This window comes from Pleurodeles waltl, chromosome 10 (assembly GCF_031143425.1).
Source record: "Pleurodeles waltl isolate 20211129_DDA chromosome 10, aPleWal1.hap1.20221129, whole genome shotgun sequence".
NCBI lineage: Eukaryota > Metazoa > Chordata > Amphibia > Caudata > Salamandridae > Pleurodeles > Pleurodeles waltl.
Window position 1 is genome coordinate 324092558 of NC_090449.1, and position 15458 is coordinate 324108015.

Consider the following 15458-nt stretch of genomic DNA (forward strand, 5'->3'; position numbering starts at 1 on the left):
CTTTGCTTCAAACTAAGAGGGAACAAAGCTAAAGAATGCTAAGAATGCAGCACTCTTAGTCGGAGCAATGAATTTATTAAGGCACTTCCCAGGTCTCCAACACAAATATACAAAAAATAGTAACATGAGCACTTAATTTGAATGCAGCAACACACGTGCAGCTACTAAAATATTCACAGCAGTTGGATAATCAGGGAAAATGCAATATATCAACAATAAATATATATGCAGTGAATAAGTATATTTATGCATGCACAGAGTGAAGCTAGATAATTAAGAATTAAAAATGCATCACCATGGGGATCGAATCCAACATCATTCTTGATTGCCAACGTCAAGCTGTGGAACCCGGAACCGTTGAGAAGGGAGGAATTTCCCCAACAGGCTTGTCCTAAGCAATGCGTCCACGCTCAGAAATGAGTTCCTTCTGCCCCAGCGCCAAGCTTCCCCACCTTATATACTTTAAACAAACTTAAGAGGAAGGTTCTAGTACCCCCCTCCCTTCAAGTAAGTTGTGAAATTCAAGCTCTGGCTGTACTGGGTCAGTGTTGAAAAACACACCAAGAGACTGGCCAGATCCTAAGGTGTATTTCCAAGAGAGAGCCATACCCTTCTCTGCTATAAACATTCTCATCCTTGTACACTCTTATCGCCATTGCATCCCCCACATTACGTTCCCTTCCCCATTGAGAAACGTGTTAACACGTTAACAAGCTGTGCATGGAAAAATACCTGCACCACCAATGTGATGGTATTTGAAGCTAAGCTAAACACAAAATGGATCAGTGATCAGGATAAAATTGGTGGTTAAATAGAGATATCATTACAATCTTTGGAGGTGAACTTGCTTAGAAAGGATCTTATGAAGGTCCTTGGTAATGTAAAAGTACATGGATAGCTTAAAGAAGTAGGTGGAAACACTTACATCTACGGTCTTTTACCTCTCAGAGCAAACATTTTTGTCAACAGGCGCGAGGATGTGGTGGACAGATTCCATTGTATTAATCTCCATTTACTGCTGTTTCCTAAACTGATTGAGGGAGCTACAGTGGAGCTGTTTCTGGAGGGATAGCTCACAGACTGTCTGAAACCAAGCGTTCTGTCTGGAGTATTTGTGGTGGAAAAGGCTCACAAGGCTCTGGACACCAGCCCCACCGCTGGGCTCACCCCCAAGAGCAAAGATAGCTAAACTAATCACATGTTAAGACAGAGACATAATAGTAAAAACAGCCAGGAACAACGATGATCCAAAGTACGTAGGCAGGCCTTTTTGCATCTTGCCAAATTACAGTCTGAAAATTCAAACCCTTGAGAAACATTTGCTCCAGAGAAGGAGAAAATTAAAGCCATGAACATACAGTATATGAACCTGTTTATAGTGATGCTCATTGTAATCACAAGGGAAAGTCTAATTTCTACTGCAAGATGTGGCGTTTCAGTCTAATACTGGTAGTACAATAAGGGTTTATTTAGACAACAGCTGGGGCTCGACAAATTCCAGGACGAATGAATGGTAGGCTCTGTAAGTGGTTTTGCACACTGAGTACATGAATAATATATATGGCATCAATAGACAATTGCAACAGGACATGCTGATTAGTCAGATAAGGTTGACACGCGAGGAGCAAGAGGTAGCAGAAGATCAAGCATACAAGGAGAAGCGGTGGATGCTGGCCACAGAAAGGATATCTCGGATGCACTGGACGAGCTTACCTGTAAAGAATACAGACAGAAAGTGTCTAAAGAAGAGGGTAAATATGGAAAACTCACCCTGGTTGCTGAAGGGAGAACATCCCCACTTGCTAATATTAACTCTGGAGATACCAGATGCCCCACTGGCAACAACGTAGGTGGGAATCATCCAATTCCTCTCTCAGTAATTGGTCAACTTGTGTACACAGAAGGTATCTTGCAGAGATGGGAAATTACACAAGTTCCTGGAAAGGGTCAAGCTCCCCAGACTTACTGATAATTCATAAACATCTTTTAGAATATCTGGTTCTAATGTAGAGCAAATGGACGTTCTATGGAGGATGCCTAGGACAAGGGATCTGGGGGCTGACTGCGTTGTCCCAAAATGGTATCATGCATTTTCACAACTTCTCATGGACAAATTGCCCTAGGCAATACAACTGATAACATCACTAAACCACAGGACATAAACATTTGGGATACAGTGTCTATGTATGCATATATATTTCCATATCTGAGGAGGCCACAGGTTTTAATGCCTCATCTTCTAATCAAGCTTGAAATATTTGGGAGGGCATCCTTCTCATTTATAAATTAGGACAAAACAATGATGTTCCCTCTGGCGAGGTTGTTCTTGGATGATCTTCATAGGTTGATGCATATGTGGGAAATGGACAAGTTTAGATATTTGGAAATACAGATAACTTACACAGTAGAAAGCAATACTCATACAAATTGGGGAGTGAGGGAAGGGAGTGGGTTTGCAGAGTATTGGGATGTCTCTTCTGCTCCACTACGGGAAGGATAGCAATAGCAAAGATGGTACTTCTCCCAAGATGCTTATACACTCTGGAAAACACCGTGTGTCCTTTAAAAACCTTCAAGAAACTCAACAGCCTACAGACACCACTAGTGGGAGGTTGTTAAATGATGCCGGGTCAGTCTGTATACGCTGCAATTGACAATGAGGTGAGGTGGATGGTTTAGCAGCTTCAGCACACTGCTAAATGGTGCATTTATGGCATCCACCATTTTCTAGATCATTGCCGTTGTGGTGGGTACAACCATTTAGGTGTATAACCACAGGACATGGCTATACATCAATGGTGAGTGTGGGTTGCTGAACTTAACGGAATTTGTAACATGATGAGGCATTCATAACTTTCGAGGAGGTCCAAGTCATATTTGAGTGGGTCCAGGACAATTTCTCAAGGTTTCCAAGCTAGCCCAAAAAAAATCTTGAAAAAAAAAAAAAAATTGAGTATAAGGGCGCAGAGTGGGCATGTGTATAGGAAAGGAAAGTTACAAAGGAAACCCATATAGTTAAAAATGAAAATTAATAGTTTGGGGTGGTTTACCCCGTGTGGCCTTTTCTTTAATGATTTCTCCACTGCTGCGGTCCTGATAAAATCAATAAAATAAATAATTTCTTCTGTACCACAATTGCAACAAAACACAGCCTGCTTGGCAAGATGTGGTGGAACGCGTGATCAATAGAGGACTGGTGAGAGGGGGCAGCAAGCTGACCAATGGTGGCAAACAACTGGAGCAGGAGCAGCCCATGGACAAGACTGGACAGGGGAGATGTAGGTACAGCACAACAGACCATGCAGTGTAGGAGGGAGGGGCACAGGCAGCAGAGTGGACCACAGAGGGCAAGAGAGAGGGTCAAGGTTAGCAAGATGACCATGGAAGGGAGACTGAGGGACATTTGCAACCCAGGGACAGCTTAGTGGCAAACAGTTTTAGCTGAAACTCTAACCTTTTCTTTGTATATGGCCTACAGATGCATCTCACCAAAACCATGAAGCTCGGGGGTCAGGGTTTGGCAGGCAGCCCAATTTCATTGTAAGAGATTTGCAGTCTTAGCCCTTTGGACCATTCATTTGTATAGGAGTGCCTCTAGTGGGGTCACAGTCTGACCGGCAGGAACTGCCTTTGTTGGAATCCAATGCAACAAAGGGGCTTCCTTTTCCATTTTCCAGTATGATGATTCATACCAGGCAGTTGTGATTGGATTCAGAAAGAACTGCAGAGGAAGAGTAGATGTACAGGAGGAGCCAAGAAGAACGTTCTAACTGACACTAAACTCGATGGTACTCTATAAAATATTATGGGATATTTACTTGTGGTGGGCAGCATTGTATATTGTATCCATTATTTCATGTATGGTCTGATGGCTCAGTGAAGGAATGCATCATCTGTAAAGGTGTGTGTTTGATGCCCGTGGTCACAGGTTTAAGTGTTGGCAAATTCACGCATTCATACTCTAGAAGTACGATTGGATTTGGTAACCACTCCTTCCTTCTCTCAGCGGGTAGATGGGATTCTAGGCACTGCACATGCTTGTAGGAAAGTAGCCTCTTTCTAGCATGGTTACCCCCACTTTTGTGAGTGTGTGTTAGTGTGTTTTTACTGTGTCACTGGGATCCTGCTAGCCAGGACCATAGTGTTCATAGATAAAAACCTATATGCAGTGTGTTTTGCCTGTCTCACTGGGATCCTGCTAGCCAGGACCCCAGTGCTTATAGTTTGTGGCCTAATGTGTATGCCTGTGTAGTGCCTAACTGTGTCACTGAGGCTCTGCTAATCAGAACCTCAGAGCTTATGATCTCTCTGCTTTTAAATTTGTCACTGTAGGCCAGTGACTTCATTTACCAATTTCAGTTGGCATACTGGACCCCCCTTATAAGTTCCTAATATATGGTACCCAGGTACCCATGGCATTGGGGTTCCAGGAGATCCATATGTGCTGCAGCATTTCTTTTGCCACCCATAGGGATCTCAGACAAACCCTTACACAGGACTGCCACTGCAGCCCGCGTGAAATAGTGCACACACTATTTCACAGCCATTTTCACTGCACTTAAGTAACTTATAAGTCACCTATATGTCACTTGCTGAAGGTTAGGTGCAAAGTTACGAAGTGTGAGGGCACCCTTGCACTAGCAAAGGTGCCCCCCACATAGTTCAGGGCCATTTGGGGACTTTGTGAGTGCGGGGACACCTATAAACATGTGTGCACTACATATAGGTCAATACCTATATGTAGCTTCACAATGGTAACTACGAATATGGCCATGTAGCATGTCTAAGATCATGGAATTGTCCCCCCATTCCAAATCTAGTATTGGGGAGCCAATTCCATGAATCCTGGGGGCTCCACCATGGACCCCCAGTACTGCCAAACCAGCTCTCTAAGGCTTGAACTGCAGCTACAACTGCTTCCACCTCACAGATAGGGTTCTGCCTTCCTGGGGTCTGGGCAGCCCAGTCCCAGGAAGGCAGAACAAAGCATTTCCTCTGAGAGCAGGGTTTTGCACCCTCTCCCTTTGGAAAAAGGTGTTAAAGGCTGGGGAGGGGTAGCCTCCCCCAGCCTCTGGAAATGCTTTGAAGGACACAGATGGTGCCCTCCTTGCATAAACCAGTCTACATCAGTTCAGGGACCCCTTCTCCCCTGCTCTGGCGGGAAACTGGACAAAGGAAAGGGGAGTGACCACTCCCCTGTCCATCACCACCCCATGGGTGGTGCCCAGAGCTCCTCCAGTGTGTCCCAGACTTCAGCTATCTTGCTTTGCAAGGTGTGGGTGCACTCTGGTGGGCTCTGAGTGGCCAGTGCCAGCAGGTGACTTCAGAGACCCCTCCTGATAGGTCCATACCTGGTAAGGTAGCCAATCCCCTTCTCTGGGCTATTTGGGGTCTCTCCTGTGGGTTCTCTTCAGATTCTGCTTGCAAGTTTCCTTCAGGAATCCTCTGCAACACCTTCAACATCCCCTGACCTCGGGTCAACCGCAGCCTGCTCCAAGAAACGCTGTAACTGCAACAAAGTGTCTACAAGAGACTCTTTTCTTCAGCAACCTCAACTCCAAGTCAGCAACTGCAACAGTTTCCATGGTGTGCATGCTCTGGGGACTCCCTGTCTTCATCCTGCTCCAGAAGGACCGAAGAAATCTCCCGTATAGTGACGGAGTCACCCCCCTGCTCCAAGCAGGCGCCTTCCAAGGCGACGACCGGTACCCTGGGTCTCTCATGGCGACGAGCGTGCTCCTAAGGACACAGAGGGTGGACATCATCGACATAGACTGTCCTGAGGTCCTGCTGATGCAATTTGGACGAGGTAAGACCTTGCCTTCCCAGAGAACGACGGTACCCCTGTGTTTTGTGTCTTCTTTTCCTCCTGAGACCTCTGTGCACTCTTTGCAAAATTCCTTTGTGCACAGCCCGGCCCAGGTCCCCAGCAGTCCACCATGCGACACTCAACTCACTGAGTTGTTCTCCGGCGGCATGGGACCTTCTTTTGTTATGCTGCATCAACCGCGTTTTGCACCGCCTTCGAACCCGGATCCTGCGGCTTCTGGGGGTGCTGGCTGGCATCCTGAGGGTTCTCTAAAGTCCTGAGAGACCTTTCTACCTCCTCACACAGAGTTGAGGCCCCCAGGTCCCTCCTGGGTCCATCCAGCGCCATTTTGATGAAAAATTCACTTTTGCTGTAGCCAAGGCTTGTTGACGTCTTCCAACTCCAAATCTTGTCTGCAACGATCTTCACACACTGAGACATCTTTTGCATCATGCGGGAACCCGCTGGCATCTTCCTAGGGTGCATTTCTGCAGTCTTCGACTAACCGGGGACTTACAGTACTTTACTTCTGGTTTTCTGGGCTCTGGGGTGGGGTAATTTACTTACCTTTACTGTATTCTTACTCTCCCAGCGATTCTGCACACACTACACTTGTCTAGGCGGGAATTCGTGATACACATTCCACTTTTTTAGTATATGGTTTATTTTGCCCCTAGACCTATTTTCTCCCATCGCATTCTATAGGATTTCCTACTGTTTGCATTGTTCTGTGACTATTTACTTGTCTAGTTTTGGTGTCTAGTGTATATATTGTGTATAATACCTCCAGAAGGAGTATTGTCCCTAAGTTATTTTTGGTACTGTCACCCAAATAAATACCTTTATTTTTGGTAACACTGAGTATTGTCTTTACTTGTGCATAAGTACCTTGTAACTATAAGTGGTATAGTAGGATCTTTGCATGTCTCCTAGTTCAGCCTAAGCTGCTCTGCTATAGCTACCTATGCTGCTAGAACACTAGTAAATTCACTAACAAGGGATAACTGGACCTGGTGTAAGGTGTAAGTACCCAAGGTACCCACTACAAAACAGGCCAGTCTCCTACAGTGCTCCTTCAGCTCCGCCAGTAGAAAGTAAAGACTTCAGGACACTGATTCATTCAGACAACCATACCTGTTTACACAGCAGCTCTGAGTACTCTATGGAGTACTCCCTTCCTTAGTCAAGAAGAACTTTGGATTGGAACAATGTAAGGGTGCTTTTCATCTCAATTTGTGCACATTTTCCAGCCCGAGGGTGTAGATCCACTGTCGAAGGCTTCAGATCAGGTTTGGGGTGTTTTTTTCAAATGCCATTCTCAGGCTGCTTCTCAAAACACAGCGTTTGTGCAAGGTGAAGATTCTCACAGCAGGTAACAATGGGGATACCTCCGAGCAGAGGTTTCCAACTCAAAGACACAATGAAGTGTAAAATCTCTGCATCTGGCTCTTGTCAGCCATCCTGAAGCAGTAATCTGGGACAGACAAAAGGGCAGGCTCTGCCTGGACACTTCTTTACCTTCAACTACAGAAACTACAGTTTCACCCCTACCAGTTACCAAATGACATTGCACTGAAACATTTAATCAGCTGCCCTTTGCTAACAGTTTCTGAAGGTAGCCCTGTCTTAATCCTCTCATACTTCAGTGGCTGAGTCTCCACCCTTTAGGCACAGAAATACAGCCAATACTCTACCATTGTCTGTGGGAGCATCCTTCTTCCTCCATCTTGTTCCATCCTCATCAAGAGGCACTCATTGTGGATCCCACTGGCCCCAGTACTCACACATAGTCTGGCTACTGTATATTTGCTTCATGCAATTAATGCACAAACTCAGCATGCAGACAGGATATCAGCCCAATGTTTTCGGTTGCAGTTTTTGCCACAAATTTACACAAAAGTAGCCATGAGCTTGCTTGTCCTTAGAACACAGAGAACTTTGTGGTCACACTACAGACTCAAAAACGTGGTATGCGGTTATATGCTCAGTGCATTGGTAGTGGTGCAATGCGCATTATGATGGCACGCTTGATGTGCCCCTCCAGGTCACAGAATAAGGTTTCTCACTTTACCAAACACAGGCATAGGCCTCTGTGCACACTCTAGGTTGAATAGATGATGGCAGGTCCGAAATAAATCATATTGGCAGTTTAAATGCATGTGTAGGAACTAAGGACAGAGGTGCACATCTGTTTATTATTCAGGCGACGTTCCCTTTTCAGCATAGACAGACTGCATATTCCTTTTCAATGAATTGGGGGGGGGGGGGCAACATGGACCATCTGGCTTTTAATTGCATTTTGGTGAGGAAAATCAGCATCTCCAAATAAAGATCCTGGTGCTTAAAAGACTACGTTGGGTTGCACTATTGCCAGGCTTTCCCTGGCAGTCTTGAACAGGAAAAATATTGCCTCTGTATGTTTGTCTTCAGAAGGGCTGACGTCCATTGACCCATCGTCCGTTGTTCATTTGGCCGTCGGCATGTATCGGAGACGTTGGGAAGAAAGTGGAGAGGCAGGATCTTGGTCCTTGCCCAGGAATTGTCATCCATCACATTGGACTGGTGGGTCCTCTTTAGGTTACAGCAGTGTGAACCCCTCACGGGCCTTCAGAGGCACCACCGAGTTCCTTACCACTTCCGCCAATCAGCACCTTTGTCTGTTCCATGTCGAGATCCTGCCCATGCCACTGAAAGGGGCACTAACACTTATACCTAAATCCCACCATAAAAGGCTCTATTCCAGATTCTTTCTCAACAAGGAGAAATCACACCAACTAAATGAGTAACTCAGAACGCAGCTGTTGTGCAGAATAGATGTTAAGGGTGTGAAAGTCTTGTCCTTCAGACTGAAACTAACACCAAGCATCTTCATGAAGTGCATGGCACCCGTGGCATACTTTCTAAGAGGTCAGGGTCATCAGGTCTACCTTTACCATGACAACAAAAGGACTCACGTGTTCTGTGCCACAAAGTAAATCTAGAACACTAAAGGTAGCTGAGCATAGATACAACTAAACAGGGTTTCACAACTGTGAAAACCTGATCTGGATTTTTTTGTCCTTAGATGGATTCACGTCTGTTGCCAATAAATCAATGGTTCTTGTAGAGTGCGGCTTATCACATGTTAGGGTGTCAAGTTAGCCGGGGGTTGTGCAGTTCAGTCGAAGAGCCAGGTCTTGAGGTCCTTCCTGAATCAAGAGTTGTGTAATACTTTGATCTACAGATTTCTTTGCCTATCAGAAGGCAATACTGAGATCATGCAAGCACATACCCCTGTCACACAATACCGGCTCCCTTCATACACTCACCTTGTGAAGAGCCATTAACACTGAGAGGGAAGTATCTCTGACGTGGCACACATGCGAAATTGTGCAACATTAGGTTACTTCACAGTGCCTCAGAGTGTCCATCGTTGCTGTGGAACGGCTTAAATGTTGCATAAACCCCATAAAAATAAGCACTTGCCTAAGTATATCGTTACACTCTGCTGCATACATCATTCATCCACCAACCAATGAAGCTTTGTTGGTATTTGCAACGTTTAAAAGCGCCTTTCGGTGGGATAACCCTTAATTAATTAACTTATTAAATGAAATAATGAATTTTTAGGACATTAGAGCATAAACTTTATAAAGGAGTCATTCCTTATGATAATATTTTGCAGCCATGCAGCTTGGCTTATATATTGGGCAGCCTGACAGAGAGACCTCCCTTTTACTGCCGCATCTCATGTGCATGTACATATGCAGAACCTGGAGCACACCTACAGACATGCGTGCACCCACATACTAATGTGTATGCAGCCGTCGATGCATACTAACATTTCTTACTTTAATATCGTACATACAAACTCACAAGTACCCCAGTAACAGAGAGAGCCGGTCGGGGGGGGGGTCGGGTCAGAGGGGTGCCTAGACATATGGGTGGGTGCATGAAAGTGAGCAGATAGAACATTAGATCCCTGCCAGGATAAATGCATGGGTGTGTGTTAGCATTTAAATTAAGGAACTATTTGTTCGTAGAAGTCAATAAAAACACATTCCATAGTTAAAACCATAGCAGGACTGGAAATAAAAGTATTTTGGAACAGTTTTAGGCGAACCTATTCAATATGGAGAAAGGGGGAGTAGCTCGGGGAAGGAAGAGTCTCGAGCCCATGGTTTCAGGAGCCCCAAACAGAGATTACGCCCAAAGAAGATCCCCTTTAACGTCTCTACCTTTTACCTGGTTGGTAAAAGGGAAAGATAGGTCATGCGATGTATTAGTGGGCATGGCTTCTGCCACTTTTTTCATATACTATTGGCCACAAAAGTATGCACAGTAAAACTGGAGGCAAATAAAAGCAACGAATATGGAAATCCAGATAAGTGAAATAAACATTAGGAAGGTATGCTCACTGCTTACTAGTTACTGTGGCTCATCCTTGCACATAAAGCTAGGGCCAATGCAACGTGAGTGTATTTTAATATTGCAGGCCATTGAGTTGGGCTAAAGATCAAAATATTTCTTAACACTGCGTAAGATGTTAACTATGTAGCCAGTTGTGCCGTTTTGCCAGGGAACGTAAATTATTTCATAATCTTAGCTATCTTCCCAATAGTTTACTAAAGAGAAAACTGTTAGCTGTTTGAAAGCTTTATTTGTTGGGGATTTGACAGATTTACTAGATGGGTTCTCCTTACCAAGTTCGTATATCAAAATGGTTAGTAACCCACGTTTAAGGTAAGTGTAACTTTATGTATTGACTTGATATTGTCATCTTTTGTCTGCCGCTAATGATTTGGGTCCATGCATTCGTCCGCAGACTGCTGTATTGTATGCAAGTTAGATCTAGAACGGTCTTGTAAAGAGACTTGTAAAGGCAGCCCTTAATTCCTGTAATGCTCAAGATTGACGGGTGTGGCATTGAGTTGATGACTTGGAATTTCTTGTTCCCACAGGTGGTGGCGATGGCCAGGCGTTGTATATTGACTCAGACCTGCATTATGGGAGGACTAGCCAGTGCAATACCTTCAACAATCAGCCACTTTGCTCAGAGAATTTCCAGATCTCGGTCTTGGAGGTTTGGGGCTTTAAGGATACAATGAGCACTTGAAAACCAACAGAATGTGATAGATCTCAATCTGCAGATACACCACGAAGTCCTTAGATGGAAAAAACGGCTGCACGGAATATCCGCATAGTTTTGCTGCACAAAATTTACACCTTCGAGACCAAGATGTACTGCACCAGAAAAGACTATAGCCATCGGCATGTAGACTCTCCATACTTGGCACCAAGATAATCTCAAGCAGAAGTGATGGCTTCCTACCCCATTAGAAACATGTTCACACTCTCAAGGACAAAGTGGTACCTTACCCGAAGAGCCGAAACTCCCAACTGTTAATTATGTATATGATTTCTAAGCTAGTCCGACTGTGGGGTTTGCTAGATGAACTGATAATGACAATGCAGTGTTTTCGGCAGTAGTGCCCAGTATTTGTAAACTTGTGGGAGGTCAGCTTTAAACAAGCAACATAGGAGCTGTAGCTGATGAGACTGAAGTAAATAATAGTCGTTTTGCTATATTGTGGGTCGAAAAGGAAAAGCATAGCCGGCCCTCTCGCTTATCAGTAGCAGCGTCTGGCACAAGCTCATCTTTAAGGGTCTAGGCACAGTCCATAAACAGTTCATATCGATTTTAAAGATGAGAATGGATATCTTGTGCGAGTGTATGAGCGCCTGCAGATAAAATAAACTGTTAATCCAACACACGTTTAAATCCATGCAGGATCCCTTAAAGTACTTGACTGGTAGAGTTGCACTTTCTGTTTGTTAAATGCGTTCACAGTGTGGCCAAACGCTCGCTATAGCATTGATGTTGTTAAAACTACGCGTATGTTTTAATGTCTTTTAGAGACAGTTATGCAGTAGAGGCTACTAAGGACAGAAACTACAAAGTGTAAATACTAAACTTGGACAGCAGGTGTCAGCAGACCCAAAGTCTGAAGTAGTAGTTTGGGACCGCGTTCGTGGGCCTAGGAAGAAACAAAGTAGGGAAATGTTCTCTGCAAAGAGTTAGATGTATGTTTCCAAACAAAAGGCCCGGTGATCCTGTCTGTGCTTCATTTAACAGCCTTTCTTGTAATACTACATATTCAGATATAGTTGGATTTTTTTGTCAAGGCTCTCGTTAATTTCAGTGCAGAGGAATGGCAGCTAGCAGTTCTGTTCTTCATGGTTAATTGGTAGGATCTGACCGCCTTTCACTTGATGCTGTTATTGCACGACCGCGCTGTAATGTGTACGTGGGACCACTTTGTATCTTTATTTTCTAGTAGTTCCTCTGTCTGTTGTGTGTGTGTTTGTGTGTCTGTGTCAAATTCGTCACAGACTAGCTGGAATGTATATGTTTGAACCGGGTTGAGCACTTTACTTCAGTTTCTTGTTGCTTTTGCCTCAGTGCAGGTGTTTTTCAGTTGCTACAATGAGAAACTTTGTAAGGTTGGTGAACCACGTTTGTCCGTAGTATGCAACATTGGTTCTACACACGGCAACTAAATTCTAATTTATCTCTAACCTTGATTGTGGTTTGCTTATCAAACAGCATGATGATGAATGAGCTGGACTGGAAATGTGTAAAGCTCTTTCCTTCCAACTCAGTGTACAAAACCCATTTCTTGGTGCTCTTCAAAATAAACTTCATTAAAAAGTTTCATTTACAAGACACCAATCTAGCAGTTTATTATAGCCTTCTAAAGCTTAGCCATGATCTCCAATGAGCTGGAAATATTTACCCTCTTCTAGCTGTTTTTTTTTATTTTATTTTTTAATGTATTACATTTTTTTTTGGTTGGCCTCACGGTTCAAACATCAGCTAAGACGCTTGGGCCCTAATTACGATCCTGGCACTCTTGAGACAGCCAGGGTTGCAGTGGGGGTTGAACTGCCACCAGTGTGGTGGTCCCAAACTCCACATTGCGCCACGGTCGGACCGCTGGCACCGCCGTGTTGCCAATGGCCTGGTGGTGCCGGCGGTCTCAATCCGCCGGGGCAAGCAGCGCTGCCCTGGGGATTATGACCCCTCTCTCCACCTGTGTTTACATGGCAGTTGCACTGCCATGTAAATGCTGGCAGAGACGGGGTGCAGGGGGCCCCATGGGGGCCCTGCACTGCGCATGCACTTGACATGGGCAGTGTAGGGTCCCCCGTGGCCAGCCCCGTAGCACTTTTTACTGTCTGCTTTGCAGACAGTAAAAAGTGCAACATGTGCTGGTGCACCCTACACACCGCAACATGGACTGTGGGACTTTGGCGGATGGGCTTTTCCGTCCACCGAAGTCAAAATTAAGGCCTTGATGTTGATATTCTATTGATCTTTAAATTATCTGGGGATGAGAATGCAGATTTCACCCTGCATTAGTTTAGTTACTTCTAAGTAGCTTTGAAACTCTCTTGCTTTCAAATTTTTATTGCCAATTTATAAAAGCATTTATAGAGGTGGTGTGATGACTGTGCTTCCTTGTTACACTATAATGTATTTTATGCACAGTTGGTGCTATTTTACAACCTGGAAGCTATGTTTCTATCCATTTTTTGCTCTAAAAGCTTTCTGATAGGCGAGGGAGGTGCTCAAAGTTCACGTTAAATTATATTAACTAAACAGTGCCCTGTGTTTTGATGTGGACCAATAGAGTGATTTTGTGCAAGTACAACCGTGTACCTGCCATGGATGTTTTTGTATGGAACTGCAAATTGTTAATCCTGAGCCATGGCATCTTCACCCAGATTCCCAGCATTGAGCAAGATTTTGAAAGCAATTGTAATTTGGGGCAACTTTATTAGCAGGTTTGGATTCTCTTGAAGATCTGATATTGTGGCACAATTCCTATTTTGATCAGACACTGGTGCACTGATATTTCCACGATGTGACATTGCCATAAGGTGTTTGTGGATCAAAGCAACATTGGTAGAAGCAATCCTCCACACGTTGTTTATCTTAGTGGAAATTGTGTTTTTTCTGGGAGGTAGGGTTGAAAACGGATTTTTCTGATTGGAATAATAAGCATATACGACCTGGAAAACGGTAGTATAGGCAAACCTTTGGCCTTCTTTTCTTAACACAGTTCAATATTGACTCTTAGAACCTACACTACACTCCGAAACTACAAAAGGATATATACAGAGTGTGACCTCACACTGCTAAAACTATTGTCTGGAAAGGGTGTGCCTAAAGCCTCGCTGTCTGACTATTGCCGGTCACACACCAGTGAAAACTTTGTGTGGCTTTAATAAATAAACACTTCTTGTGCCCATGCTTTAAGTCATGGAAATAGCTTCAGTTTTAAAAGAAACAGCCTTACTCGGGCTTATTCTGGAAAACAGGATTGTTTTGATCAAAGAAATAGTGTTTTGTTGGTTCTCTTTGATGCATTCAAACCAACAGTCTTAAAAAATGTTTCAGGATAGTAAGAATTTGTGTATTGGATGTTTGATTTTTCCACAAAGAATTCATGACCTATTTCACAACCCAGTCTGGAGATCAGAGAGTGTTTCATAGTGCATTAAATAATGACTATTTTCTCTGGAGAAAGGTCTTGCATGGAGCAGCCTGTAAAGTGGGAATGTAGCAGATGAAACTTGACAGTATTTCATGCTTTTAAAGTACAGAATTAATGATAAAGTTGTCCAACTTCTCTTTAGACTTATAGACTCTTTGTACATTGAGAGGAGATCTGTAAGACAGAAGTATAGTATCAGAAAAGAGGAGACCTGTTGGTGCACCTATGTATCATTTCCCATGACATTTGACTTCAAATTACTCTCGACATAGTTGCCCGATCCAACAGCATTCCTTATCTGTGGAAATCTTGAACCCAGTCAATAAATGAAATTGTTTTTACCCTAAATAACATCTTCAGATGTGTAGCCAGGTACTGCGTAGAGGCCAACTGACTCGCCTACTCTTTATTCTGATGATCCAGCTGTGAATGTATGAGAGTGTTTATCTGGAACAGATTTGTGGTTCTTGACTATTTATTATATTGCTTTCTCTTATTAATCTAGTCTGGGTGCTGTGTCATCCTTGGAGCCTGTGCTCTTAACATGTGGACCAAAGTTTAACCTAATGATACGAAAGTGCATGTCACTCTTATTTCTTGATGAAGAAAGCACCTCTCTTCTTCTCTGGTCTGGATTTCTTAAAAACAATGAAATAATTTATAAATCAATGACATGATAACAATGCTGCAGAAAACTTCATTAACTCATAAACTTGACCACTTGACAATACGACCCTCTAACTGCGTTTTGTATTCTCCTGCTTGTGATCTATTGTGGTATATTGTGACGTGATGTAATTTGAAAATAAATAATTTGTAACCAGTGCCTGGTGCCTACCGGTATATTTGGACATGAGTAAAACTACATGTGATGTGTCTTTGTGCTTTCTGTGCAGACTACTGCTTTACGATTTCCAGTTTCACAAGTTTAATTGATAATTACATCTTCTCGTCAATGTAATTAAGTTTTTCTGCGTTATCACACATTTCAACCTTATTGTACGTATAGCAATGTGCAACCACTGAGGGACAGATTTTAACTCTTGAAGTTTTGTTTTGTGTGATTTTATGCTGTAGTACCTGCTTTAAGTAGTCACAGTGTCAGATGT

At 43.6% G+C, this 15458-nt stretch overlaps 1 protein-coding gene across 4 annotated transcripts in view; it reads left to right on the plus strand.

Moving 5' to 3' along the window:
• Nucleotides 1–15175, plus strand: part of TBC1D24 (TBC1 domain family member 24) — a 556519-nt gene extending 541344 nt beyond the window's left edge. For all 4 annotated transcript variants that reach the window (XM_069210513.1, XM_069210508.1, XM_069210509.1 and 1 more), the window contains one exon: nt 10750–15175. In XM_069210513.1, the coding sequence (XP_069066614.1) occupies nt 10750–10904 (155 nt within the window). In that variant the 3' untranslated portion in view covers nt 10905–15175. The remainder of the gene's footprint in view (nt 1–10749) is intronic.
• The last annotated feature ends 283 nt before the right edge of the window (nt 15176–15458 follow it).